The 27,994-nt window shown below is 51.4% G+C and overlaps 8 protein-coding genes across 8 annotated transcripts; 5 read left to right on the plus strand and 3 right to left on the minus strand.

The window, feature by feature from the left end:
• Positions 1-284: 284 nt before the first annotated feature.
• N7525_011346 (uncharacterized protein) lies at positions 285-1,523 on the plus strand (the record flags this gene model as incomplete). The annotated part of the gene is made up of 1 exon (XM_061215455.1): positions 285-1,523. One exon carries the CDS (start codon positions 285-287, stop codon positions 1,521-1,523), a length of 1,239 nt encoding a protein of 412 aa, XP_061067967.1.
• Positions 1,524-1,930: 407 nt separating this feature from the next.
• On the plus strand, positions 1,931-3,400 carry N7525_011347 (putative flavin-containing amine oxidase; the record flags this gene model as incomplete). Its single annotated transcript, XM_002560663.1, has 1 exon — positions 1,931-3,400. One exon carries the CDS (start codon positions 1,931-1,933, stop codon positions 3,398-3,400), a length of 1,470 nt encoding a protein of 489 aa, XP_002560709.1.
• Positions 3,401-4,075: 675 nt separating this feature from the next.
• Positions 4,076-6,460, plus strand: N7525_011348 (uncharacterized protein; the record flags this gene model as incomplete). Its single annotated transcript, XM_002560662.1, has 1 exon — positions 4,076-6,460. One exon carries the CDS (start codon positions 4,076-4,078, stop codon positions 6,458-6,460), a length of 2,385 nt encoding a protein of 794 aa, XP_002560708.1.
• Positions 6,461-6,752: 292 nt separating this feature from the next.
• On the minus strand, positions 6,753-9,555 carry N7525_011349 (COPI-interacting protein CEX1; the record flags this gene model as incomplete). The annotated part of the gene is made up of 9 exons (XM_002560661.1): positions 6,753-7,518; positions 7,571-7,743; positions 7,794-7,997; positions 8,048-8,342; positions 8,406-8,779; positions 8,849-8,995; positions 9,055-9,165; positions 9,223-9,360; positions 9,433-9,555. 9 exons carry the CDS (start codon positions 9,553-9,555, stop codon positions 6,753-6,755), a joined length of 2,331 nt encoding a protein of 776 aa, XP_002560707.1.
• Positions 9,556-12,252: 2,697 nt separating this feature from the next.
• N7525_011350 (putative PAB1 binding protein (Pbp1)) lies at positions 12,253-15,846 on the minus strand (the record flags this gene model as incomplete). Its single annotated transcript, XM_002560659.2, has 5 exons — positions 12,253-12,458; positions 12,512-14,845; positions 14,904-15,177; positions 15,231-15,420; positions 15,689-15,846. 5 exons carry the CDS (start codon positions 15,844-15,846, stop codon positions 12,253-12,255), a joined length of 3,162 nt encoding a protein of 1,053 aa, XP_002560705.1.
• Positions 15,847-18,519: 2,673 nt separating this feature from the next.
• Positions 18,520-21,818, plus strand: N7525_011351 (formin-mediated actin nucleation enhancer; the record flags this gene model as incomplete). The annotated part of the gene is made up of 3 exons (XM_061215456.1): positions 18,520-18,577; positions 18,612-18,769; positions 18,843-21,818. 3 exons carry the CDS (start codon positions 18,520-18,522, stop codon positions 21,816-21,818), a joined length of 3,192 nt encoding a protein of 1,063 aa, XP_061067968.1.
• Positions 21,819-22,648: 830 nt separating this feature from the next.
• N7525_011352 (uncharacterized protein) lies at positions 22,649-25,681 on the plus strand (the record flags this gene model as incomplete). The annotated part of the gene is made up of 7 exons (XM_061215457.1): positions 22,649-23,333; positions 23,421-23,963; positions 24,409-24,497; positions 24,551-24,675; positions 24,721-24,750; positions 24,819-24,905; positions 24,967-25,681. 7 exons carry the CDS (start codon positions 22,649-22,651, stop codon positions 25,679-25,681), a joined length of 2,274 nt encoding a protein of 757 aa, XP_061067969.1.
• A 398-nt stretch (positions 25,682-26,079) lies between these two features.
• Positions 26,080-27,992, minus strand: N7525_011353 (uncharacterized protein; the record flags this gene model as incomplete). Its single annotated transcript, XM_002560655.1, has 4 exons — positions 26,080-27,019; positions 27,111-27,572; positions 27,632-27,784; positions 27,865-27,992. The coding sequence occupies 4 exons, from the start codon at positions 27,990-27,992 to the stop codon at positions 26,080-26,082; spliced, it is 1,683 nt and encodes a 560-aa protein (XP_002560701.1).
• Positions 27,993-27,994: the final 2 nt, after the last annotated feature.

A 27,994-nucleotide genomic window follows, 5' to 3' on the forward strand; every position in this document is an offset into this window, starting at 1 on the left:
TACTGTTCTTTAATGCCATGGAAGCAGCAGCTGGGTCCATAAATAAATCTTTCAGAACCTGCTACGTGTGCTGTACGCGCTGGCGAGACGAACGCCCGTTCCCACCTTGTCATTATGTTCTAGGGGGAGGCTTGCGAATATTGTATTAGCAGGCAAATTCCCTGTCAGATGGTAAGTTGTGCTATAGGCCATGAAGGGTATATGACGCTAAGAAAGAACAGATTCCAGCAGACGGGATAGGGAAGATATTGCATTACAAGATGGAGGCGGGTATTTATCTCACAATGCAAAATGGGTTTGGCCAGATAGAAAGACAGCGCTTTGTGGATGTTTTCCGTGAGGCAGCCGAGCTGCTCGGAATATCTTTACCATCCCCAATTGCGGACCTACCGCAACAGCAGGTCGGTTCAAAGCGAGTCTATCAAGGTAGTGATGATCAGCAACCTGTGGCCAAACGGCAGCGGACGCAGGATTTGCTACAAGAAGATGTCCAAGGAGCGCCAGAAGATGGGGAGTTTTCGTCATCGGAAGAAGAAGAAGTGGCGCAAATCAAAGTGCAACTCAATAGGCAAGAAAGGTCGCCTGTCAAAATTCCGGATCAGGTTCCAGTTGTGCATAAAATGACACAAGAATACGTGATACATCCAGAGGAAGAAAATACTGGATCCTCGTCTTTCACGCAGAAAGAGTCCTCGGAACACTCATCATCAGAAGAGGATGGCGATGACTACTTCTCTGAAGAAGAGGAAGAAGGAGTGCAAAATCCAACAAAAGAAGTATCACAAGCGGAACACAATGCGAAAGCGAAAACAGCGATTCGACCACAGGACGAGCACAGTGAACTATCCTCGTGTTCGTCGGAAGACGAATCCTCAGAGGACGACTCCTCAGAAAGAGAGTCAGATGACGAAGCAGAGCCGAGACAGCAACAGACAACAAAGGAAGACTCGCCAAAGGGGCCCACGTACAATTCGAAAGAACCGATTCAGTCACCAGACGATAAATCTTCCGACTCGTCAGCAGAAGATGAATCCTCGGACGAACTCTCAGAGGCCGAACTTGAAGAGCAAATAGAGAAGCATCTGGCCACCCCAGAAGCATTTTTTCAAATGGAACCTATACTACTAGAAGATAGTGATGCGTTCGAATCATCCGCATCTTCATCGGAAGACGAATCCTCCTCCGAGGAGTCAGATGACGAACAAGAGGAACCAAAACAGCAACCGACAACTAAAGAACAGCCACCAAACAAGGGAGGTACACACAATTCAAAAGAACCCATTCAGCTGACAAATGACAAGTCATCCAATTCGTCATCAGAAGATGAGTCGTCGGAAGAAGAGTCAGGGGACGAACCAGAAGGACCAAAGAAACAGCCAGCAGTAAAATCAGAGCCCCAAAGACGGGAAGAAAGGCCTGAAGAACCGATTGAAGTAGCAGGTGGTGAATCCCCCTCCCCCTCCTCCTCCTCATCATCATCATCGGAAGACGAATCCTCGGAGGACTCGGAGATTGAGACATAGAGCGGGATATCAACTGTCCTCTTGTGTCATTATCAGGTTGCTCGTGCTCGTTGGGTGATTTCGGAAGATGAGAAAAGCGCAAAGACGAAACAAGGGCACAAGGATCCATGCCAGCGACAATAATGTAATGCGGAGATATTTTGAAGGTTGCTGGCATCTACTTTGCTTGAATAGCTACACCTGCAGGGCTATATCATCTGCCCTATCCCCTTATGTTGCTTGTGCTACTCTAATAATGGGATTTTGCTTCTAGGCCCACTGGATCGGTTTATTTGCATATTGTACTTTTTGGCATCGGGTAGTAGTCGGCATGATAATTAGTATCCGTCCTATGGAAGCCGTACACATAAAAGAAGACAATTGGAACTTGTCACAGTGATACTAACACCAACTGTTCACCGATCAACATGCGACTAGTTCTCTCCAGATCATCCTTCAGTGTAATGCACCTATTCCTGATAGCAATCCCCCTTTGCCATGCACTAGTTGCAACCCCCTCCATCCCCGAAGTCGATGTCGCCATAATCGGCGGCGGCCTATCAGGACTCTCCGCTGCCAAAGAGCTCGCAGCAGCCAACAAATCCATCGTCGTACTAGAAGCACGAGACCGAGTCGGTGGTCGCGTCCTCAATGCCAACCTCGCCGGAAAGGACGTCCAGGAACTAGGCGGCGAATACATCGGACCAACGCAAAACCGCGTGTTGGCTCTCGCAGCCGAACTCGGCCTACCAACCTACAAAACATACACAGAGGGAAATTCAACCTTCTATCGAAACGGGACGGCACGACATTATAAAGATGGCCTAGGCGGCATTCCCCCCGTGGGACTAGACACCCTTGTTGAACTTGCAGTCTTCATGACCGACATCAATAATCTAGCGAGCACAGTCGACCTGGAAGAACCATGGAATACACCGAATGCCACGGCGCTGGATTCAATGACTCTAGAAACATACGTCAACTCTAAACTATCCACTTCCGACTCCCGCGTTCTCCTCGACGTCGCCATCCCAGCCATCCTATCTACCGAAATGAAAGAGCCATCTCTGCTGTATTCGCTGTGGTGTATAGCCGCTGCCGGAGATGAAACGGGGCCTGGGACTATCAACCGTCTCATTGGAGTCGACGGCGGTGCACAGGACAGTCGAGTGAGCGGTGGAACACAGTTACTGGCAACATTGCTGGCCGAGAGACTCGGCTCGGAAAACATCTATCTGGACACACCCGTGCGCAAAGTCCAGCTTAAAGAATCCCGCTATCTAGTCTCGTCAGATGAAAACACCGTCTCAGCCCGACATGTCGTCTGCGCCATGTCCCCGCCCCTAGTAACACGCATCACATTCGATCCCCCGCTACCTGCCGGACGAGATCAGTTAAACCAGCGCATGCCCATGGGCGCACTTGGCAAAGCCATTGCGATCTACCCGAGCGCCTGGTGGCGGGACGAGGGCCTTAACGGGGTAGGCGTGAGTGATACCGGGGCGATACGAGTGACGTACGACAACTCGCCGGCGGATGGATCGTTCGGAGCGATGATGGGGTTCATTGAGGCGGATGAGATGCGGAAGCTGGATACTGCGAGTGAAGACGAGGTCAAGCGTCAGGTCAAGCAGAGTTTTGCTAATCTTTTTGGTCCGCGTGTGGACGATGCTACTGATGTCCTCATCCAGCGGTGGGATCTTGAGGAGTTCTCCCGTGGTGGTCCTAGTGCTTTAATGCCGCCGGGCGTTTTGACGCAGTATGGGTCTTATTTACGTGCTCCGGTTGGGAGGATCCATTTTGCTGGAACGGAGACTTCGCTAAGGTGGATTGGGTATATGGATGGGGCTATTAGTTCGGGGGAAAGGGTTGCTGGGGAGATACTGGAGAATTGGTGAATGGGGGCTTTGATTAAGGGGCTTTTCGTGGTGGATATGAGGTTTTCGCAAAACTGCGAGAAAATTCGAATTTTATATTTCACTCTCTGGACTGCCACTGCTATTTTGAGACTTAACTGGCTTTGTTCAAGAGCAAGCTACATTCTAGACAATGGTTTAGTAAATCAGTGTCATCTTTTGACTATTTTTTGGCCATCTTTTGGCTGCTGTCTAGGAGCCCCATCGAGGAGTTTAGTATCTCCACTTTCACCTTAGCTCGGGCAATGAAGAGAACGAGTATTCTTCAACCCTGGGGATTTAAATGCAGTAGCTCAAGGCTAAAGGAGAATACGACAAGAAGCTCAGTGCTGCTTTTCTCTGTTAGGTCAAACTATCTCGAGCATAAAGTTGCTGTCAAATGTGTCAGTCCGGATCGACTCCAGTGTATTTCTGCATATACTGGCCCACTTTAGGGAAATTCACTCTACTTACCGTATCCGGCAGCATGTTATTCTTTTCCCTAATTTCCGTCTAAAAAAAGACGTCTAACTTTTCCACTCCCTTCCTCTGATTGCTGGGATTGCTGGGTGAACGTCCCGGTTGGCGTCACGCTAATAGGGAGCAAGTAGATCTACCTAAGTTCGAGAGCCTCCATCAACATCTATCTACCCCCTGAAGCCCAGTTGCCAAAACCTCATGTCGAAAGGAAAACGCCGCCGCCGCCATTCAAAGGCCGTCCAGCAAACCCAGCCACCGGCACCCTCGTTGCCAACTCCAGTGACGGAGCCAGGCCGGCAGCGGAAGCGGAAGCGCAATCACCACAAGGCCAAAAAGCGGCCACTATCGTCTTCGCAAGTGTACAGAAAAGATGGATTGAACTCGGAATCACCACAGGGCGGGTCATCCAATCATCCGCCCACAGACCAGGAGCGAAAAAACCCACGATCGGTTCATAGCTCTCAAGTCAAGGTTCAGGAGCAAAGATCACCAGCCAAACGTTCAACGACACCATTGCAGCGTGCGCCTAAGACCAAGGGAGGGTATGGATCTGATTCTGAGTTCGAATTCGAGTATATAAACAAGGCCCAGGCTCAATTGAAGCCGCGAGTGGCTTTGCGATCACCTCCATCATCACCACAAAAGGTAGCGGGACCCAAGAATACCACGCCAGTTTCTGGCAATGAGCGCGGCAACGATGTCCGTGCGATATCAGCAGATGGAGACTCAGAGTCTGAAAGGGAACGCGAACTAGCCTCGCCATCGCCATTACTTCCCTCGCCGCAAAGGGCCCTACCTCTCGAAAATACCACGCCAGTCTCTAATCACGACCGCCAGCGCACTTCTCGTGGGGCATCGTTGTCAAATACAACATTGGAATCACAGCCGGTCTTTACACCAGAACCAGAACGGAGATCATCCCAGTCATCAGGAACATCGCTGGAAAGAGTCGTGGGCCACGAAGAAGCTACACCAGCTTCCTATTCTGTCTACGGGCATCGAATCCGTGAATCATCAGCATCAGATACTGACGTTGAGCCTGAAAATGCATCTGAAGCAGAACCGGGCCATGGCCCGGAGTGGTCCCTGTCGTCGTCCTCGCCGTGCAATAAGACAGCCCGAAACCGGAAGAGACCAAACGCCCACATTGCGTCCCGACGCAAAGCAGCGCCATTACCTGCTCCTTCGTCACTGGACTGTCTGCCTGAAATTGAATCTGAACCTACATTGCCATCAATGGATAACCTCACATTTTCCGAGTCAGCCTTACGGAACTTCAGAGTTGATCACTGGCGCAAAGCCTGCGAGCCAAAAGAACCACCATTACCCTCCCGATCAGACTTGTCTAAAGTGATAGGACCCTCGAGTCCGTCAGTATTTGTACTCATGTCAGAATTCCAACCACCGGAATCTGAAGTTGAATCTCGATATGCGTCCCCGAGTCCAACTCAAATAACACCAGCGTCGTCTCCACCCGTACCTCCGACTGTCCCACGAGTGCGGTCTCGAGTTCGTTCTCGACTTCCCTCACCTCAACGCTGGTTATCGAGACTCGGACGGCCAGTGCAAAAGCCGGCATTAAGGGAGACCGTCTGGACCTCGCGTCTCCGGCCTACATGTGAGATATATTTCACCAACAAGCCTCTCCTGATAAACAGCATGAGATATCCACACCTTTCTGCCGAATTTCCGCCTGATGCTCACGGGAATCCCGAGTTCGAGTTTTGGGATAACTCAGATGATGATTCTGATTTCGAGCTTCCAGAAGACATTGAGCCTCCGGAAGCTAAACGGCGTAGATTATGGTCATCTGAAGACTCGCCAGAGACAGAGTTGGCAGAGCGAGAGTCATCCCTGGAGTCCGAGGAGTTATCAGAGCTCGAGCTGCTCGAGTCGTCAGAGCCTGAGGCACATATTGATCTTGAGCCATTATTGCTCGATATTGCAGGCTCGTCAGATCCGCAGCCATTGCCCGAGCTTGAAAGATCATCAGACACAGGGAGATCATCCAATCGTGAGAGCGAACATCCCCATCCGCCTACTTCAATCCGGGATGAGTTACCGGTACGGCAATCGAGGCAACTTAACAAGCGGATCGATGAAGCGATTGCGAGAGATAAGGAAGAAAATCCCAAGTTCTGGGGTGGTTCATGGATGAAGGAATATGAGAGAGGTGTACCGATAAAAGAACGGGCTGAGGCCGAGTATAAGGAAGAGATGGCGAAGAAGAAAGAAGAAGCGGAAACAAAAAAAAGGGAAAAGCAGGAGAGGGATAGGATTCTGAAGGAGAAAAGGGAGCGAAAGCGAAAAGAAATGGCAGAGCAAAAAGTGCGGCTGGAGAGGGAGAAACAGAAGAGAATGGAAGAGCAGGAGAGGCAGCAGAAGGAGAGACAAAAGAGGGAGGAGCTGGAACGACGGAGAGCAAAAGCCAGGGCGGGGAAAAGGCCGAAGAACGTGGAATCAGCGTTGCAGGAGATGTTAGACGAGAGGGAGACTACGGATGTTGAGATGTCGGTTGACCCTGAGGGGTTAAAGGTAGCTCAGACTGCGTACAGGTTGTATATGCGAAAGAAGGCAAGGTAAAAGGAAATAGAAGATCGAATAGCTAGTATATGGGGGGAAAGGATTGGCATCAGATGCCGATTAATCACATCTCAATCAAGATTATCAAACTAGGTAAGGGAAAAAGAACGATTTGATAGTATTGATAGATCTATTAGGAGTACAGGGGATATCATCAATACACCAGGGCAGCGTGATACGGACTCCAAAACACCCCACGATGCCATGGTTGCCAGATATTGACGCTAGACTTGCATTACACGAGATATGAACACGAACAGCCAGAAAAAAGAGAGCAAGGTGTATTTCAACACTAGTCCCATGCATCTCCCCAATCATCGGCCTCCTCGTCTTTGGGTTTAGTATCGATCTTCTTAGGTGCAACAACAGTCCGAGGCTTAGCAGAGCTTATCGTCGACCGTGTGGTAACGGCGTTGGCAGAAGCAGTCTTGGTCAAACCCTTGGGTAGGGGATTCTTAGCCTTGGTCTGGGACTTCGCGGCTAGCCAGCCGGCGAAATCGGGTTCGCCGCCATCATCGTAGGGCACCACGGGGGCTTTGGTCGATGAGGGAACAGGAGATGTGGGTTTGGGGGTAGCTACAGCGGCAGTGAACGGGTCGTCGTCTTTTTCGTCGTCGTCCATAGCACCCCAAGCATCGAAGACGTCATCGCCCTCTTCTTCAGGTTCCTCGTCGTGGACGACCGGGGCTGGACGATCTGACATTGACCGGTTCAAGGGCTGAGCTGTGGGACGGAGTACTTGTTTTGGTAGTTCGGTTGGAGGTGTTGGTTTGGAGGGACGAGGGACCGACGCTGAGCGGGCAGTATCAGGGTCAAGAGTCTTGTTAGTGTTGGCAGTTGGTTCAATCTCGCCGTTAGCTGTCGCAATTTTGTTCGTGAATGATGAAATGGCCCAGCCGGCCCAGGAGTTATCACTGGGGGTTCCAACACGAGCGTCGGGTTTGTTGACTTCTGCGGGTGCGGCAGGGGGTAGGACAGTGTCTGGCATCGTGCTGGCATATTTCCGTGTGCGCTGGACATACAAGTCGAGTGTCTTGTTTGCTTGGTCGCGGATTAATCTGTTCAACGGTAAGGATGGGGTCAGTATTAGGGACTGAGCGCATTACTCACTTTTCCTTGTCCAAAAGTGCAGGGCAAATGGCAGGCAGGATCCTAACAGCACAATCTTCCTCGCTAAATACATCGATAGTCGCAGACAGAGCCAAAAGTCCTGCGTTTCGAGCGTGGACAAATGGGTCTCTGATAGATCTCGTGAATGCCGCAATAAGCACCTTGGAGCGAGTCTGCATGTAATGTCAGCGGCATGTTCCAGTATTAAGGATACATCACCTACACTTTGACTTAGGTTCTTAGCAATCCGGCCAAGACAAATTGTGGTGTTTGTCCGAATGCCAGGTTGCTCATCATTAGCAGTGCGAGCCAAGAACTTCAAGAGTTCTCCATTGACAATCCTATCATTGAGTTTGTTGACGATGGTCAAAACAGCCTTGACCGTCTGTTCTCGAACCACCGGGGCAACATCAGTGAAGCCAGAAGTCTATGGCGTGTTAGTACAACGTGCATTACCGAGAGATTCAAATTGCTTACCATTTGGGGGAATATTTTGTCGTTGACAACCCTCTGGGGAAGGTTATCGATCATTGACGGAAGGTTATCCAAGAGGCAGACCCGCAATGCTCGATCAGGGTTGCCAAATAAGCGGACAATAACAGGAGTCAGCTTAGCGTTGAATTCTTCTGCTGACAGCTTTGCTCCAATCTTCAGGGTAGCTCCAAGAACTTTCGGCCCACCGCCGCCAAATTCGACGGACTTCAGCAGCTCCGGGAGCACCTTCATCTTGAAGAATTCCTCCGGGAAGTCTCCAGAAAGATCATCAAGCTCACTGTAAGTGATGGCACGTTAGCCGGGAAAAGAGCATTATGCCTGACGTTGGGAATATACGCACTTAATAAATTCTTCACGCTCGGCGTCATTCTTGAGCCCCAAGCTGTCGATGTCTTCGGTCATTCGAATGAGTGGTGTCTGGAAGAATCCACCTTGTTTCTTTCCCTGCTCCACGAAATGCCCCGGGCTCAGTCGTAGCTTCGGGTTGGCGGTGCAAAGACGCTTATAGCTTTGCTGCATGCTGGGAGGAATGTTTGTCGTCTTGCCAGCTTGATCGCCGCCCGAGAAGCCCCCATTGAAAACCTCGAAGATCAAAATACCCAGCCCATAGGCATCAACTGCTGCCAGAGGATTGCGCTTGATAGTATCCCATCCTGTTTTAACAACCTCCGGTGGCGTGTATCGAGCGGCATCAGGCACACTACTTCCGTACGTCTGTGCATGGAGTCAGTATAAGGCATCATTCAGGCAGTTCCTGGATAAACCCGAGCCAGGATAACCCACATATATGATCGCATCATCTTCCTTCATAGAGCTCAGAATGTCGAATCCACCTAGCTTCCATTCGCCGCTCTCGCTTGTGAACACCGAGGATGCGCGCACGGCGCCATGAACCGAGGCAGCATCGTCGTTGATGAATTTGAGAGTAGACTGTCCCGAGAAATCCCCGTCAGCAATGCGACAATACTAAGCTTCCAAGGATATCGTACCGCCACAGTATACAACCCCCACTTGGCCGTCTCCTCGCTTAAGCTCCTCCGCTTCACCGGCCAGCTCAGTGGCACGACTCGTTCGGTGACGATATAAAGATTGTGCTCCGTCTGTCAAGTCGTGAGCTTCTGCACATGATCTCATGAAGTTCCGGGGGCCAAGTATACCTCAATCGTATCCAAAACCTTGATAACACCAGGATGCCGCAACGTCCTAGACTTGCGCACGGCATTTTTCGCAAGAGGGAGGCGCGACTTGTTCCCATTGATGTCAAATGCAAAGACACTGCAAGCGGAACCGTCATCCTATACGTCCCACGATATTGTCAGCCGTCGAAGCTTGTTCCGCATGGGAAAAGGAACCAAAAGCCACCGTACCCGTTTCGTACCGTTGTGCAGTGCCCAGACTGTATCACCGATATCGACTCTGTCGCCGAGGGAGAACGGGAGCCCTCCGCCCTTCGCGATGGCTGATCCGATGGCTGATTTCAGGAAATCCATGGCCGTGGTGTGGCCGATGTGGCAGGTCGGGGATTGTTTGGGGTGTCCGGGTGCGCGAGTCGGGGCGGCCAATGGCCAAGGGTTCAATATGCGGCCGGTTGTCAGGATGAGATCAATAGGTCGAATTAGTAACTGAAAATGATCAAGTCCCAGACACAGTGTAAGAAATAGCCAGGCACATTAACACCGAACTCCTTTCACCCCGCCTTATCGTGATAAACATCGCTGCCTGAGGCCACCACGTGCTCATAACTATAAATAAAGCTCTTTATCTTCCTTTTCTTCGCCTCCATGCCACCCTCTCACGCGTCTAATTTTGTCGCCAACTGATACTGAAACTCACGATACTTATTCTATTGCGCTTATCTCGTTCCAGTCAACGCTCACTCACACCAGTCGACAGTCGATAGTCCTATTGAACAAAGTAAGTGCCCAGTTGCTTTCCCACGCGTTTCAATCCAACCAGCGACGCAAGTCGCCCTCTCCAATGATGCGAACTCTGGTAAAAGGTCAGACCATGACCACAACACCACAAAAGAAGACTCAACAAAACCGATGGTACTCCCGCAAGCACCAAAACCCACGCAAAACACCACAAACCGGACCCGGAGCGAACTTCAAGAGCTACTACCTCGCGCGCACGAACCACATTTCTTTCCAATAGACCCCCATCTAATGGAGCAGCTATAATGGTGCCATACCATTACAGAGCTGTGCTCAGACCACGACGACATCCTCCTCCGGTCACACTCTCGACAACCAACTTCACATAACAACATTCCCACAGCTTGGCCCCCGCTCTTCCAGCAGAACACAAACGTCTCCCGTCGGAACGCTGGCACGCTGCAGCGGGATCCTAGTCAGCGCACCCATGGCTGGTGGCCACGCTGGACAAAGCGGCGTTGGTCCTGGATCATGGGAGACATTGTGTACATTTACGCTTCTGTCCGTCCTGAACTAGTATCGCAACTGGGATTGGTGCGTGCGCGCTCATCACTGAGATCTCGCTTTCAATTACTGTAATATCTTTGCATATTGCGGTATTGTATAGCTGAGGTCCACTTGGGGATTGTGTCCTTGAAGTGTTTCGGTGATAGTGTGCATCGTGCTGGGTCTATGGCGCGAGAAAGTATGGGAAACGGGGAAGCGGCGCCGCTATCTGGGGTTGCCATGTCCGCTTCACTTCCATGAGGACGGGTCGGCGACCAATGGCTGTGGCGCAAAGGGTACGAGGGCTTGGGGTCTAGGGGAGGGGAAGGTTTGGGTGGTTGGGGGAAACTCTTATGGTGTTCTTGGGGGGCTCGGGGTTGAACGTATTCTTGCTGGCGGCGTTCTGTTGGCTATGCGGAATACGGGCTTCTCTATAGTCTTCTCTCCGACTCCTTGGGGTGGCATTCCTAGTTGCTCTTCTCTCTCCTCTTCCTTTTCCCTTTTTCATCTGCTGTGAAGAGTGGTGTGGGCATGCTGTTGTGGGGGGCTGGGAGTTGGGAGACGGAGAGGTGTGTTGGTTGGGGTGTGGGCTGGAGGTGTTTGGTTTTTGTGATGCTTGGTGGTGTTTTGGGGGTTTGTTCTGGGGCTTGTTTATGGCTGGAGTGTGGGCAGAGGAGTCTGCAATGGGACGAAGCACCGCGGTGTGTTGATGTCTGGTGTATGTGGCTTGGATGATGATACTGTTGAAACTTGACCTGAGGAGACCCCCCAAATGCACTTGACTCATCATTCATTCGAAAGGGGTGGTTCGCAGCTGCTGACATCTGCAACAGTTATCTGGCATCTTCGACATCGACGGTATCTGGTTAGGATCCATTGTGGGATTATACTTCGGGATCTAGATCTTCATTATGGATACAGGGGGTGACTTTGGATCTTTCTATAGTATATATACGCAAAATAGAGGAGATTTTCATGTTATAACCATTTCATTGCCAGGCGGCCATAGGTCCGTTGGAGCTATCTGTACTGTCAAGTTCACGCATCTTCAACCACACGTCACTGCTTCGCTTGCTCCCCCAGACCGATCACCTTCATCCACATCACCATTCGACCAACCATCGTCTCCACCGAGACGCAACCCATTGCAGACCTATTTCCCTCCATGGAAGATGCAAAGTCCGGTGATCGCATCATGGGAACACACAAACTTCCAACCTCCAACTAAGAGAAGCGATAAACGAAGACAAAGAAAAACAGGATAAGAGAAAACCAGAAGGAAGAGAACATCTCAAATAAAGAGCAATCTTCAAGACTTCAGCTCGATGACGCATGTGGACATGTTGTGCACTAGGTAGGCATACGACGATGCGCTAGGTTGGATATCAAGTGCTCGATTTCAATGGGCTCGTGGCCTAGAAATTGAGTTTCCATGTACACCACCAGATCGAAATCTGGGAATAGATAGGCACAACTAGTAGATTGATCTGTCATGTCTGGTCACAGAGTCAGCAGATGTTGCTCAACACCACAAAGCTGTTCACTCACCGAGCAAGCCTTGAGATGACATGAAGTTCGTCGCAGAATTCAAATGTTTTGAGGACCGCGTCGGTGACGGGGAAACAGATGAAGACGCGGTCGTGGAAGAGTAACCGGGGTATTGGAGTTGGCGGTTGCCAACAATGCAGAGCGCGGGCAAGTCACAGCTAAGCGATAATATGTAGCGTCATTCGAGGGAACCGCTCACGGCTTCATGATCCGTGTAGTTCATTTTCCTTCATCCGTTGCCTCGGCCGGGTGAGAAGCTCCAGGGGTTGTTGCTGGGGTAGCGGCAGGCATCTGGGGTGGCATTTGAGGCATTTGGTTGAAACCGTTGCTGGGTGTCCGATGCTGGTTAGGTGGGAAATGATGCGATTGATGGGGACTTGAGGAAAAGTGAGGCTGCTGTGGGTAGTTGCCACGGTTGGGAGGCACTGGGTTGGTTAAAAACTGGAGACGCTGGATTGGGGGCTGTAGCCACACTCACTGTGTCCCGACTGCTGAGGGTAACCGGGTTGGCCGGGCATAAACATCATTGATTGAGGAGGCTGTCCAGATTGCGAGTTCTGGTGCATCATCATGGGCGCACCACGGCTCGGGCTTGGGTACCCACTATGAGGCTGGGGTGTATGTTGGGGATAGGCGTGGCCTGGGTTCGGGGAGTACATTGGCATCTGTGCGTTATAGGGAGACATGCCTTGCGGGACTCCCATGTAGGGTCCATTCGAGGCCTGCTGCACCATCATAGGAGCGCCATTCACAAACTGAGGACCACCACCCTGGAAAGGTCTGATATGGCCAGGTTGGGGCCCGCCGTAAAACTGCGGGACCGGTTGTGGGAAGGAAAGCTGGGCATGGGGAGCCATAGGGGATGGGTATCCATGTTGCATCCGCGGGGACGGGAAAACCTGGGAGTTCGACGCGGATAACTGCATGCGGTGATGATCATCCACATGGGAGGGGCCATGGGGACCCTGAGAATGAAGGCCATGAGGTCCATTCGAAGGGCCAGAAGATGGCGGCATGGCTGGGTTACCTTGCTGGAAGTGGAAGGGCACCTGATGTTGCTGGGGAATATTGGTGTTGTTAGAGACGGACCGACCCTGGGGTGGTACTGTGGGAACGGCGACGGGCTGTTTGAACATCTCATCGTACGTCTTCTCTTCGCTGCCGTCCGCGATGTCCCAAGTTGGCAAAGTCTTGTAGGGTGGGGGGATACCTCCATTCAGCATAATCAACCTCTCAGCGGTCTCTGCGTGCTCCTTCTTCATGCGCTTGATGGGATTGAATTGGTCACTGATCGAGGGTCGTTCGGAGACAGGCAGTGGCTTCCTTGAGCCAAAGAACGCAGTCGGGGTTGTGGCGCGTGACACGGAGCGGTTGCGAGAGAAAGGCCGTGGGCTTGCGGCAGTTCCCGAGGTACCAGGGGTGAAAGTGCTCGCTGCGGGGTTTGGCTTGAACTCCATAGCTTTAACATTAAACTTGGTTGCCGCAGAAGACCCGGCCTGCGACTTGACAGGGCTGGTGATTCTCTGCTGATCGCTGGCAGGACCAGTCGGGGGTCCACGGGCATCTTGAATGGGAAGAGGAGTGGGAACAGGTCCCATACCCGCGCCCTTTCGTTGCTGCAGATTGTCCGCTAGTCGGTGACTGAGCATGCCAACACCAGGACGTCCCGGTGGAACTTGCTGAGGGAATCTGCCACCAGCACCAGCGAGCGGACCAGCTGGAGGATAACCCTGACGAGTGCGGTTGTAGTTTTGACGATCAGCGGGTGCGGATGGGGGCACAGCTCCACTAGGTCCGGCACCACGAGTAGGCGGTTGTTGCTCTGTGGGAGGCGTAGTGACCTTCGGCGTAGCCTTGTCGTCCCCTTGTTGCAGCGCTCGTTGCATGATTGCTTCTTGCTTTAGTCGGTCCTTGGCTAGGATAGGAACAAGATCTTTCGGCACCGGAGTGGAGAGTTTGAAGCTCTTGGAAAACTTCATCAGCTCATTGAGTTTCATGGTCCGGTCATACGAGGCCTGGTTGCGACGGCGCTCCTGCATCTTGATTTTCTCGCTATTTGCGAACTGCCGGAAGTGATCAAGCACCTCCACCTCCACGTTTGCGGTCGCATTTTCAGGTGCAGTCCGCTTTCCAGCTGGTGCGGGGGATGCAGTAGATACTGGCGGTGTGACACCCTTGCCTAAGGCACTCTTCTGCTCGGTATCTGTTGTGGGTTGCAGAGAGGCGACCAGCTCAGTTTGCTGGTCTGCTGGTGTAGTTTCCTTCGCCACGGCCTGAGAGGGGATGGGGATAGGAGCGGTGGGAACCGGAGCAACAGGCTGTTTGGTGGATGCACTGGGAGTCGCAGTAGACTGTGGGGCTGCCTGTCGGCGTCCGGGGGGCATGTACTTGTTTGGCTGGCCGGAAAGCAGGGGAGGGAAGGCTTTGTCTTCGCGGCGAACACCACTGTACTTGTCTTCTTCGTCTTGGTCACCGGTATCGGGTGCTACAAGGCCACGCTCCTCGCGCATGTGGGAGTTGTCCACATCTTGTCCCTCAATCTCACGGGCGATCCGAGCTGCCTCCGCCTGCTTCTGTTTGTAGTTGGGATCCGAACGGTCCAGGCGAGTGGTGTAGATGTTCTCATCGTAGTTGGTCTTGGCGCCGAAAAGACGCTCGTTTGCCTCAAACTGATCCCATCCCGCAGAAGTATTGCTCGTTTCGAGTGACATATCAATGTCAGTCTCAGCCGGTTCCCAGCGCTGCAAGGTGCGCTCTCGCATGGCTAGGTTTCCGGAGATATCACTGTCTGTCCTGAAACCCTGGGAAGCACCTGTGGTCTGGATTAGTATATACACAAAACGAATCCGACTAAACAATGCAACACGTACCGTTTGGTTCCTTGGCTGAAACTTCAGCTGTGGTAACGTTTGGAACGGCAATGTCGACGACATCCTTGATATCGAACGACATGATGTGCTCGGGTGCGGAGCCTATATACGGGGTTGCGACATCGCTGATGCCGTTTGCCCGGGGCTGGCCCTCTTGTGAGGTTCGCTGGACCATCTTGAGCAGGAAGGAAAGTTCGTTGGGCTCCATGGTCGAGGAAGAGAAGATACCGGTAAACTTCTCTCCGGACTTGGTGGTAATGGTAGTATGTAGGCCCTAGGTAGCAGTTTAGAATTAATCGACGGGTATGGTGGTGCGACTGGGCTTACCGTGAAGCTGGCGAATAGGAAGACAAGGCGGTCGTGAGCATGGCTATCAGGGGTGTTTGACTCCTTCTGGTTGAGTCTCGAGGACCCAGACTGCTTCTGGTGGGTCATGTTGCCGTTCGATGAAGTGTATGAAGATCGTTGAGTGATGGGGTTGGTCCCTTGGGTCCAGGCCTTGTGGGAGTTTGTGCGCCTATGCAGTAGAACATGCTTGCGTTAGCGGTCACTGGTCACGAAACGGAGAACCACGAAGCATTTCTGTCATCGAATCCGACAGCTTCAATTGGCTCTTGCTGGCGCACAACTCGATGCAAGTCTGCAACAGAGCTCACCAACGCAATCACCAATAGGACAAGAGAAGGGCACGATAGAAACAAAGGGGAATTTCCCAAGTCCGGAGGAAATGAAGATACACAAGAATTCGATTTAACATGCTGTCTAGAAGGAAGGGCTGAACATACCGTTGTCCGCCATCGATGGGGCTACCCGACTGTCGTCGGTTGTCGGACCCCTTCGTGCTGTTACTGGATCTCAGGGTAGATCGACCGGGGTTGGGGGCACCCGCGCTGGCATTGCCAGACGCGTTGTTGGCCGCCACAGAGTTGAGAGCGGAAGCCATTGATTGACTTTGGTGTCAGTCAGGGCAAGCTTGCGTCGTGGAACTTGCACGGCGGAAAGCCGCGAGGATGAGGCACGATGCCACAACACACCGCCTGCACAAACAGGACTGGGGGGAAAGTGAGGGGGGAGGGATAAGCAACCACCACACTGCGGAGATACCGGAATGTCAATGGCAGGAAAATAAGGAAGGAGGAATGGAAAGGGAAAAAGAACAGATAGAAAAATAGAAGAAGGAGGGATGGGCTTGTCGCAAGTTGATGGGGGGGGGCACTCTGGAAGTCACGCGTATGGTATTGTATTTGTGTGTTACATACGCCCTTTTTCTTTTTTCTTTTTTTCTTTTTGTTTCTTCTTTTTTTCTTTTTCGTTGGTGACTCCAAATGTACCAATGGAAATATTATTGTTGATTTCACAAATCAATGATAATGTATTGTTATTATAGATATTCTGTGGTCTCAGGCCGCCAACCCTAGGATAGGCCAATTGACAATGTTACATACAACATACCTAGGTATGTACTGCCAGAGTACGGGTCAGGCTGAGGTAGCTCCCCTATCCATACTATTGACCCCTCATAGAGTTTTGAGACTATATTGACCAGAATCTAGAATGCATTTGTGCGATATAGGGTCGGAACCCATCCATTAACATATATTTACTTCCGATGCATAAAGCAGCTAATGGAACTACCAATGGAAACAAGCGAATCCGCATTGGTATAGGTACATACATATACATCATCTTGTACGATCAACTGCATTATCAGCCATTCACGGCGTCCCAAAGGGCTTGTGTCATTGTTCAGATCATGCATACATACTAGGTAGTACATTGCTTGGTATACTGCTCCTAGTTATCTCTAGTTAGGGTCAATACATAATGTGCCTGTGTATGTAGAGACTACCTTCAGATGTCATATCTGAGGTCATAGGTCGACTATACATATCTGGTTCCATGGGAACTTCTTCTGTCGGGTGGGGCTTTCCTATTTTAGCTGCCGTCTTTCTAACGCTTATTGGGCCCGCTCAGTAGATTCCAGTGACTCAGGGTAGTCTCCGACTCCCCTTAGGGTAAATATATATGCCATAGCGATAATTAGACATTCTCAAATGATGTGATTATCTTGCAGGCATCGGGGTGGTATAATTGCCTTATGTAATCAAACCGATGCACCTGGGCAGCCCTCCCTGTTGCGGCCATCAAATTCCAATCTTAATAATTTTCTTGTAATCATTGTAGAGAAGATTAAGAGCCGCCTGGTGCCTGGGATGGAACAGTCTTTGTATTCGATCATCGATATAGTGAGAATGGTGTTCAACTGCACAACTCAGATTGCCATTATATATATTCAAGAACAACCCTAGCAAGTGGCCATAGCTCAATGTCTATTCCTCTGCAATATTCTTATGATTCCCACTGCTCCTTGTGAGGTTTACAGTGGACCTCAATAAGTGAGCAAGACCAGGTCATGGATTGCTTATGGCTGTGAAAGGGCGATGTATAAAAGCCCGACATACTGCCCACGTATATACCGAATACCATGGCTCGAGGTAGCAGCCTGTCAGCTCGTATTGTTTGGTTTAAGTGGTATTTACCATGGATTTTGACTGAATCTCATCAATACTACTTGGTATATTCGATTTCCAATCAGCGTTGCGTTGGAATGTTGGTTAGCGCCCTTGGATTTGGTAAATGATTCAGACGGATATGCTACGATAGACACTCGTCTTGTCAAATAATGTGATAACTATGCATATGAAAAGAACATCAGGATTCTGTCGCATGGTATTCGCTAGTCTGGCCGCTGTCTCTGTCGGGCCAGCTATTTCCTCCGCCCTCCCAACAACATTTTCACATTGGTTCCAGCCTTCAGCTCCAACCTAGTCGCTCTATTCCTGCCACTCTTTGTACCCGAAGGCTGGCCATCTCATAGTAAGGTTCTGACTACGAGCAATATTATACAGAGTAGCTGAGCCTAGTAACTCCAGAGCACAGCTATCTCACTCCTTAGGCCTTCTTAGGTCTTCAACTGTATTGTCGAGGACTCTTTCTGTGGTTGTTCGAGATGGGGATAAAGTTAGGCGTCACGTTGGTTGGGCTGCCGTATTTTGGGGTAGCAGGGCTGTGTTCAGTGGGGCCTGACGTCCATCCCCTAACAAATTCAGCATGGAGGATTTGAACGTGTGAAGACATACAATCCATGGATAATAGAAATGACCTACCGTTGCCCTACAACACAAAGTGTACCTATGAAGGAATACAAATAGAGAGTGGAGCTGAAGTGGAACAGTCGAAAAGGGACAGAGGCAAGGGCCTTATCAATCGGCTACTTATCAGTGGATGTGAGGGATGAATCCTTTTTATGGCCGTGTTATATTTGTATGTTCTATATATTATGATTCTCATAAACACAGGTAGTATGTGAATGTAGGCATGGAATTGGAGGTCAATTCCTAATGATCAATTGGATCCTAAGTACATAAGTACGTATATGTACTAGTTACTGCAGCCTGAACACTCGAGTACACGTTGCCCCGGTCCATTGTACATCGTTACAGGGTTATACAGTAATATATGGTATTTATGGTATTTGGGGGGTAACCCGCTGTTGATCATCGGTTCCGGTGTGGTAAGGCGCCAAGTGACAGGAGGCTGGGCATCATCTTCACACATGCTTGGCACCCTCACTCGCTTCTGCCCTATTCTCACTTTCTGTTCTCACTCCCTCGGTGACTTAGCCTAACATACTCATGCAGTCCTCAGGCGTTTCAAGAACCCAGTTCCCCTACCCTGAACAGTTGGATCAACAAACATCCCCAGAGCGACCCTCGGGGTCTGGCAGTGCCGACACGTCCATGGCTTCCCAACAGTCCGGCCGCAGTTCCTCCGCCTCGTCTCGATCCCAGTCCAGCAAGAGTCAGGTGAGTTTCTGGTTGCCTGACGATTGCCTACATTTCGATGGCTAATGAACCGGTGTTTCCCCCCACCGCACAGCCCGATAAGCAAATATCCCAGATCGAAAAGAGCGTGACGCACCTCTTGGTCGCGACAAAACAACTCCTCGAAACCTTAACGCAATGGTCTCGGAAGCAAGCGTCGGAGAATGATGTGTCGGATGTATACGTTCGATTGGGCTATGAATTCAACTTGGCTTGTCGGGCCTTCAGTGCCATCGGAGTCGACACCTCAGACCTCGGTCCCGTACCAGACCTGCTCCGCACGATACTCGAAGACACTCTTAGTCAGGATGCATCTTCCCAGAGCCTCGATAGATACCTTCCCCGAATCCGAGATATAATCATCAACTTGTTAAAAGGGCTGAAGAAGAAGCAAGCTCGCTTAAGGTCCCGGCACCAGCGCGAAGATGGCCGGCCCGTACCAGGACGGCAAGCCAGTGCAGGGAGCATCGCTAGTGGGCAGGCGATTGGTCAGTTGTATGATGAGGCTGCAGCATCCACCATGCCGTCGACAGCCCAGTCCACGTCCCAGTCCCCCAGAAGATCGAACCGACGGTATGGCAGCGGTGGATCACTGGAGGATCAACCCGCCATTGCTCGAACCTCCTCGGCACCTTCGACAAGCGAACCGCGCGCAAACTTCACCGAAAGAGAAACATCGCGGCGAGAGGCCCAGCAAATGCTGTCTCAACCCACCCCCTTCGATAATGATACAACCCCTCGAGCCAACGCACCCAACAATACTGCGCCTTCAACATATATCACACCCACAGGGTTCTCTGCACCTCCGCCTCCACCTCCGCCTAAAGAAGATGACGCATTGGGGGCTTTGCAAAGAAGTGGGGAGCTTGAGAGGCGTGCCTCGCGTCGATTCTCTGCTTATCAAATTCAAAAGCATTTGGGCACATCGACCAACGGGGTTCCTGTCCTGCCTACTCAGAACTCTCCCATTCCTAATCGTGGTCGTGATGTCCGCGAATCCTTAAACGCAGTTCGTCTGCGGGGCTCATTTGCCCATACCAGACAAAGATCCAACAACCGCTTACAGGAAGCCGCCAAGAGTGCGCAAGCCCCTCCAGCCGCAAATATTCCGGATGTCGTGGAAGAAGAACGCACCCCTCCAGCTGCCGCACCTCCGTTAGGACCACAAGGGGTCGATACCGCACCATCCGAGGCGCCCAGCGAAGCGCATGCTCCTGGTGAAAAAGCCGATACAGTGGAAGCTACAATCGTTCCTCCTCCCATTATTCCCGTGCCCCAAGAGAAGCCAACACTCGAAGACGCTTTCGAACCCGCGAAACCAACACCCCAAACCCCGAAGGGGGACTCTTTCGGACCGTCCGCCGAGGTCGGAACACCTCTATCAGCCATTCAATTTGCTACTGAGCAACCCTCACCAGGCAAAGAACTGACACTGTTTCTGCAATACAAAAGCAAAATTAAGAAGTATGTGCTCCCAGAGGGCATTGCAGAGCTCACCATTGGGCGCCTGCAGCTCGCTTTTATTGAAAAGTTTGCCTGGAATACCCACGATAATGGCGTTGATTTGCCGGAAATCTATATCCAAGACCCGATTTCAGGCATCCGACATGAACTAGAAGATCTTGCCGATGTCAAAGATCGGTCCGTCCTGGTACTTAATGTTGACAACCTCGATGAGGTCAAGAAACATTTTGATGATAGCCTCGGAAGCGTGCGCCTCCTGGTCGAAGGCGTCAAAGAGACGCTTTCTGGCCAAGGAAATATCATCCAGCGGGTTTCGGATCGCCAGCTTGAAGCTGCCAAAGAAATCGCTCGCTTAGCCGCTTCTCCCCCAGCAAACTCTGCTCCGGCTGCCATTGGAGGGAACTCAAAAGCATCAATTGCCGGAAGCGGATCTCAAATTGCGGAGCTTCAGAGCTTGCGCCGTGACTTGGCTGTCCTGCGACAGACCTACTCCAACTTTACTGCAGACATCACCGGTTCCATGAGTGCAGTCCGTGCCAAGGCAAGCAAGGTCCGGACCGCCGCCGATGACGTTGCTACTCCCTCTTATGAAGGTGATGCTGGCCGTGCTCGGGTGAACACTGGCAAGAAGGAACTCGCAGCCGAATCTGAGCGCCTGGTCGCTCGCGTCGATGATCTCCAAGATTTGGTTGAGGATCTTCGGAAGGATGTTGTGACTCGTGGTGTTCGTCCTCTCCCAAGACAATTGGAGGGTGTCAGCCGCGACATTAGCATGGTCATGAAAGAAATTAAGAAAATGCAGGACTTCCTGGGTCGCGAGAAGCCCATCTGGACTAAGATCTGGGAGAAGGAGCTACAGCTGGTTTGCGAAGAACGAGACCAGCTTACCATGCAGGAGGACCTTGCTGCCGACTTGCAAGACGACCTCGAGAAGGCAACCCAGACCTTCGCCTTGGTGGAGCAAGCCACGAAGGAGCAGGTCTTGACAAATGCAACTGGTGGCACCGCGGTCCGCGCCCCATCCAGGACTCTTGGAATCGACCCAACCATTGATCCCATGAAGGCCAAGGACGGTGTCCTAGGCGAGGTCCGTGCTTTGCAACCCAACCATGAAAGCCGACTCGAGGCCATTGAGCGAGCCGAGAAAGCACGAAAGAAGGAGCTTGAGACTCGTCGGATCGGTCTTTTCCAGAAGGAACTCGGTGCATTTGTCGAAGAAGGCAAGTTGAAGAAGAGCGGTGGTTTTGAAGAGACTGAGCGTCTCCGTACTGCGAAGGATGACCGCATCCGCAAAGAAGTTTGGGATAGACAGCAGGCCCGCAATGCCGAGATGGAGAAGGCAGAGGCGGAAGCCGCTGCTGCGCAGGCGGCGGAGCAAAACAAGGAGGGCGAGGGTGATGACGACCAGCAAGAAGGCGAAAAGGAGGTGACTCGGGAGGATGGAGACGAGGCAGAGGAGGCAGCAGAGAAGGCAGAAGAGCCCAAGTCGCCATCTTCCGACGCGGCAAAGCCACTCCCCAAATCGCCGGAGGAAGACAACGGTACCTCCGAACAGCCCTCTGCCTGATCCTGTTCATTCATCCTCCATCCCATCCTCAGTCTGATCATCCCTGACCCTACGAAGTTTCATGCCGAACCTCTCATTGCCAACCGCAAGTGAAATTGGATTCACAGGTTTATTTTTATTTTTTGTTTTACTGCATTTGACCTCGCATTAGGGTCCTGGCTTTGGTCATTTTATTTTCCGTTGATACCTTTTGGCGTGTTTCCTGTGCGAGAGCCCCTTATGTCATTTACTGACGATACCCTGCCATACTCTGTGGTGTGCTAGTAGCATTTGGTTTTTGATTTTGTGAATGATATGAGCACATCTGAAGTTAGTCTTGGATGTTTCTGTTCAGTCTGGAGTGGTAATAGTTGGAAGTAGTCTGTTGATATTGTACTACGTAGACTAATATAGAGATAGCCCTGCAGAGAATAATGCCCAATGCCCCAAACAACTAATAGGAATGCTCCCGCTAACTAACGACTAGGGTACTGCTGTCTTGACCTGTCTGTCCTGCAAGCTAATGCATAGCGGTGTGCGCCTCCTGCACCCAGCCACCTTTGCGTGCAGCTTTATAGAAAGCCCAATGCGCCCTTAATTTATTCCTAGATCAACAAAAATCTTTCCTCAAACTTGTCAGGCTCGACTGGATTACACGTTGAAGGGGCACAAGACTATATATTTGCACTATTGCACTAACTTAACTCGAAGTTTTATTCTCAACCAGCTCATCCACAGCCTTTGTTAGTGAAACACACATCTGAAACAACTATCCAACAACAAGTTAGCCTCCAACCCGACTATTTCCACTAGTCTCAACCTAAACAAACTCGAGATCTATCTGGGTTGCGATGCTCGGCGGCAGCATGCAGATCCTCCATGCCCTCACCGTGTTCTGCTCACTACCACAGTTTGCAACCCTGATTTCAGCAGAAAAGATAAATCCTTCAGGTGATCAAGAGTCCAAAGAGGCTGAGACACCACTACCAGCAAGCCTTATCCTACGGCGCAATGCCGCTATAGCATCCCAACTCGCAGCAGGACCAGCCCTCGGCGTGAAGAAAATGAGCGACGACGAAGGCGAGAAATTCTTCCTTGACTACTGGAGTTTCGGGAATGACTCTTCGTCAGGTAACATAACTGAGGGACACGTCTCCGACGACGGATTTTCCCCAGCGCGCTTTGTGGCCCAATCATACCCATTCGCGCCATCTTACTCCTTGGGCACAGATGGGGACAGTCAATTCCTTCCCTGGGAAAACAGTCACAGTGCAAACAATCTGCTCGAGAAACGAGACTTCAAGTGTCCAGCTGGGACATGGGCGTGCACATCCATCGGTCGATCCGATCGCTGCTGTGGGTCCGGGGAGACGTGCGAGATCGTCGCTGATACGGGGCACGGCGATGTGGGCTGCTGTCCTAGCTGGAAGACTTGCTCTGGGATGATTGGGTCGTGTCAGAGTGGGTATACGGCTTGCTCACAGGCTCTGGGGGGTGGATGTTGTATTCCAGGATATGACTGTGTGGAAGGGGGATGTGAGTGTTCTCCCCGTTTTCCTTTGCTCGTTCCCAGGTTGTTAATGGGGATTTGGGAATATGAGTATTTACTAATTGTCCGAGTAGGCGCATACATCACAACTATTACGGTGACTCTTCATTCGACCGTGATGTTGTCTACTGTGACCTACTCGACCAAACCGCAGGATACTACTTCCACTTCTGCTTCCTTCTCTTTCCCGACGACCTCTTCTCATAGCAGCAAGACCACAACAAATGATGGCTTGGCACCACCAGCACGGCCTACAAACCTGTCAACAGTAACCAGTGCTACCCGCGGCGACGATGTCTGCCCGACTGGTTTCTATGCTTGCTCTGCCGTCTACCACGGTGGCTGCTGCCGCACCGGACGAGATTGCGATACGACTTCATGCCCGACCATATCTTCGACAACTGTCGTATCGGACGGTGTGACTATTGTAGCGCCCGCCGCGACGACGACGGAACACACTAGTGGGAACCGGTGCGCTCATGGTTGGTTTCACTGTGCTGACACCGTGGGTGGAGGATGTTGTCCTATGGGATTCGCCTGTGGTTCCAGCTGTACTGCAAGGGACACCGCGTTTGCGACGACCGTCGCCAAGGAACAAGCGACCGCGAGTAGCGGAGGTAGTGTTGTGCACCGCGTTAGCAAAATGATGTTGGGAATGATGATTGGAATGAGTGTGGGAGTTTGGATATTATGAAAGACACAGAAGACATGATACAAATGAATTGATATGAATTGATGACAATAAATCACAATAAACCTGCAAACAGCCTGGAATGTGAATTTTATACAACAAGAAGCTCTCCCCACGGGGGTTTAGTAATCGGGGCTAAACGTTTAGGTACGAAGACTTACCGGCTGCTGCACTCGGACCTGATCACCGAATCTCGCCGACACCGGCAACCTCCTCTTTTCTCACTTTCTTCTCTTTCCAACCCTTCCTTTTTGGTCTTGTGAGTGAATATCTAGTTCGATTCGATCTCATTTAATCGCAAAGCTGTGGTTTTCGATGGCTTTGCGATCTCACTATCGTCCAATTATGGACCCATACTGACAATCCCACAGCTCAAGCCGCCATCATGTCCGAAACTGCCCAGAAGCCGCTCCCCTTCGTCTACCAGTTCGCCGCCGGTGCGGTGGCTGGTGTCTCAGAGGTATGTGTCTCTTGCTTTCGTTTTGAGAAGCGATTCCGACTTGATTCGTCGAGTTGGACCCCCCACGAGGTGCTCTATTGACTAACGCGTCTCTCCCCGCACGAGCAGATCCTGGTCATGTACGACTGTCCACTCCCCTTCGCTGGTCGCATAACTACTTCCGTTGGAGATATGCTTGGTATATTGTGAAAATTGGACTCAATTGACGATGTGTGACTCGCAGGTACCCTCTGGACGTCCTCAAGACCCGAATGTAAGCAAGTCACCGGTCGCAATCAGCACTGACCTCATATGACATGAGCTAACGATGTCCTCTTACAGCCAGCTTCAGACCGGAGCCCCTGTTCCCGGTGTTGATCACTACAATGGCATGTTCGACTGCTTCCGCAAGATTGTTAAGAACGAGGGGTATGTCATCGCCCTGCGAACCAACCACCGCTCTCTGTCTAACATGCGACAATGAATGTAGTGCCTCCCGTCTATACCGTGGTATCTCCGCACCCATCCTGATGGAGGCACCGAAGCGTGCGACCAAGTTCGCCGCCAACGACAGCTGGGGAGCTTTCTACCGCAACCTGTTCGGTGTGGACAAGCAGACTCAAAGCCTGGCCACTTTGACTGGAGCCACAGCCGGTGCGACTGAAGCCTTCGTGGTGGTTCCGTTCGAGCTGGTGAAGATTCGTCTGCAGGATAAGGCCCAGGCCCACAAGTACAACGGCATGTTCGACGTGGTGAAGAAGATCGTGGCCGCAGAGGGCCCGCTCGCAATGTACAACGGCCTTGAGTCGACCATGTGGCGTCACGTACTGTGGAACGCTGGTTACTTCGGCTGTATCTTCCAGGTCCGCGCACAGCTGCCTGCCGTGGAGCCCGGCAACAAGAACCAGCAAATGCGCAACGACCTGATCGCCGGTTCTATCGGTGGTACCACCGGTACTATCCTCAACACCCCCATGGACGTTGTCAAGTCCCGCATCCAGAACACCACCAAGGTTCCTGGTCAGGTCGCCAAGTACAACTGGGCCTGGCCTGCCCTCGGCACCGTGATGAAGGAGGAGGGCTTCTCTGCCCTGTACAAGGGCTTCACACCTAAGGTTCTGCGTCTCGGTCCTGGCGGTGGTATCCTGCTTGTTGTTTACACTGGTGTCATGGATTTCTTCCGCAAGATGCGCGATGGAAACTAAAAAGTTCCCATTTTAGTTTCCACGCTTGTGGTTGAATGATTGATAGCGAAAGTGTTTCCCAAAAGCAACATCCATGTGAGCGGCCATTCGCCTCTGACCCTGACCCCTTTGCCCCGATACCCTCTTCCACTATCCTTTTCCACCTTGGATTCAAGAGTTGATAGAACATGTGGAGGAAGTTGTGGTTTTTGGTTTCTTGTCTTTCAATACTACCCTCTTGGTATTACATAGAGAACGGCCAGTAGATGGACATAGAACAAAATAAACAATAAATTCATGTGTTTAGTCTATTTCTATCAGAATGTAAATCTTTGTACATATCTATCTGCCCAAATTGAAGACAACGAGTAGAACAATACTCCATGCAAGGCAGCGGAACACCCCCAATAGACACAACCTCATGCAACTCCCTCAGCAGAAGGCCCCAAGTCCTCCTTTCCAGACCGATCAACCTCAACCTTCTCCTCAGGCTCCCACATAGCCTCTCTCATAAACTTACTCCTCTCCCGAATCTGCGGGCCCTTCCAAACCAAAATAACAGGAACAACCGACAACGCAATTCCAATAAACCCAAGCAAAGTCCCAGCCCATCCAAACCCAAGATTCGAAAACAACTGCGGCGAAGCAAGCGGCAAAAACGCCCCAAAAGCATTCCTCCCAAGCGAAGCAGCCGACAAAGCCGACGCCGCATACCGCTCATAAGCATCAGTCAGGTAATTAACAACAGCCATATAAATCGAATAAATCCCAATTCCCGCAGCCGTAATCCCAATAGTCGGCACAATCCAATGAATATCCGGCTGACTGGCCCATCCATACCAGAACAAACCCGCCGCAAACAGCAGGCTACCCGGGATGGAAGTGTACAGTCTGGCCTCGGGAATAGGTTTACCGGGTTTCTCTTTGTTGCGTCGCGAAGAGCGGAGATAGTACCAGTCTTGTAGTGGGTTGATCATTGTCCCGATGATCGCGCCTACCGAGATGGCGAGCTGCACCAGGCCTGTGGACAGCGTGCCCCAGCCGTAGTTTGTTGAGTAGGTTTGTACCACGCTGGAGAAGAAGAGGTAGAGGATTCCCCAGGCGAAACTTATCCATAAGGTGAAGAAGGTTACGACCGGCTCGGTTAGGAGCATGCTTGTTGGCCGTTGGAAGGAGATTTTTAGGAGACGGAGTTTGCTCGGGGCGTCTATTTCGGCGGCGGCGTAGACGGGGAGGTTGGTTTCTTTGCGGATCTTGCGTGCGCGCTTCTTGAGGATCACGTCTGGGCGGGTTTCGTTGAGGATTAGCCAGAAGACTGGGATTAGGGCTGCGTTGTAGATGATTTGGACGTAGAAGATCCTGTGCGGAGGTTGTTAGTATGATAGTACTTATTTTTGTTTCTTGGATATTTGAGATACAAATATTGGGGAAGAAGGGGGTTATGACTTACCAACGCCACGGCTCCGATTTCTGAATCTGGACAATTGCAGACCCGATAAATGGACCAAGTGCAATACCCACAACACTCGTGAAGCCGAAGATAGACATCGGAAGACTGCGAGCGTGATCACCGAGCCACACATCGGAGATACTTCCACCGACGATATTAATCGAGACGGAAGAAGCACCACCGCCGAAGAACCGAGTCACGACGAGTGTTGCGAAGTTCTTTGCGAACGCGGACGGGAAGAGCGAAATGACGAGGATCACATATGCCACGAAGTATCCTGGCATACGGCCGGAGGCCTCGGTCAGAGGGACGAAGATCAGGGGCCAGAACGCAGCGCCCATATTCCAGGACGTGGTGGCCCAGTACAGGTTCGGGAAGGGCTCGTTCTGGACGTTGAATTCTTTCCCCATCCAGTCGTTGCCGGAACCGTAGGTTCCTGCGGGGAGACCGGTCAGGATAGAGCTAGTGGATTGTTAGTTACATGTTTGTTGTGAATTTTGTGTTGAGATGACATTTCTTACATGAAGCATACGGTGATCGTGAGCAGCCATTTGTATTTGAGGCTCCAGTTGAAGGGATTCTCGGGGTCGTCGGGCCCGTCCCAGGTGTGGATTTGGATATCCTTGTATGCAGGCATTTCCTCGCTGACATCTTGGTTCAGCATTCTCCCGATTCTGTTAGGATGTTAGCACAACGGTTTCGCCTTGTTTTGCGCTACGTAGAAACATGGGCGATGAGGTATGGGGATACTGACTTAGCCATCAAGCCGGATTTCTTCTGTTCCTTCGGAGCAACAGGCTTCTCAACCGGCGAGGACGTTTCAGTGACAGGCTGTTCAGGCTCATAGACTGAATTGCCACGGATCTCGTCTTGGTCCGCCATGA

This window comes from Penicillium rubens (assembly GCF_028828025.1).
Source record: "Penicillium rubens strain IBT 27055 chromosome Unknown utg000004l_segment0_segment0, whole genome shotgun sequence".
Lineage (NCBI taxonomy): Eukaryota > Fungi > Ascomycota > Eurotiomycetes > Eurotiales > Aspergillaceae > Penicillium > Penicillium rubens.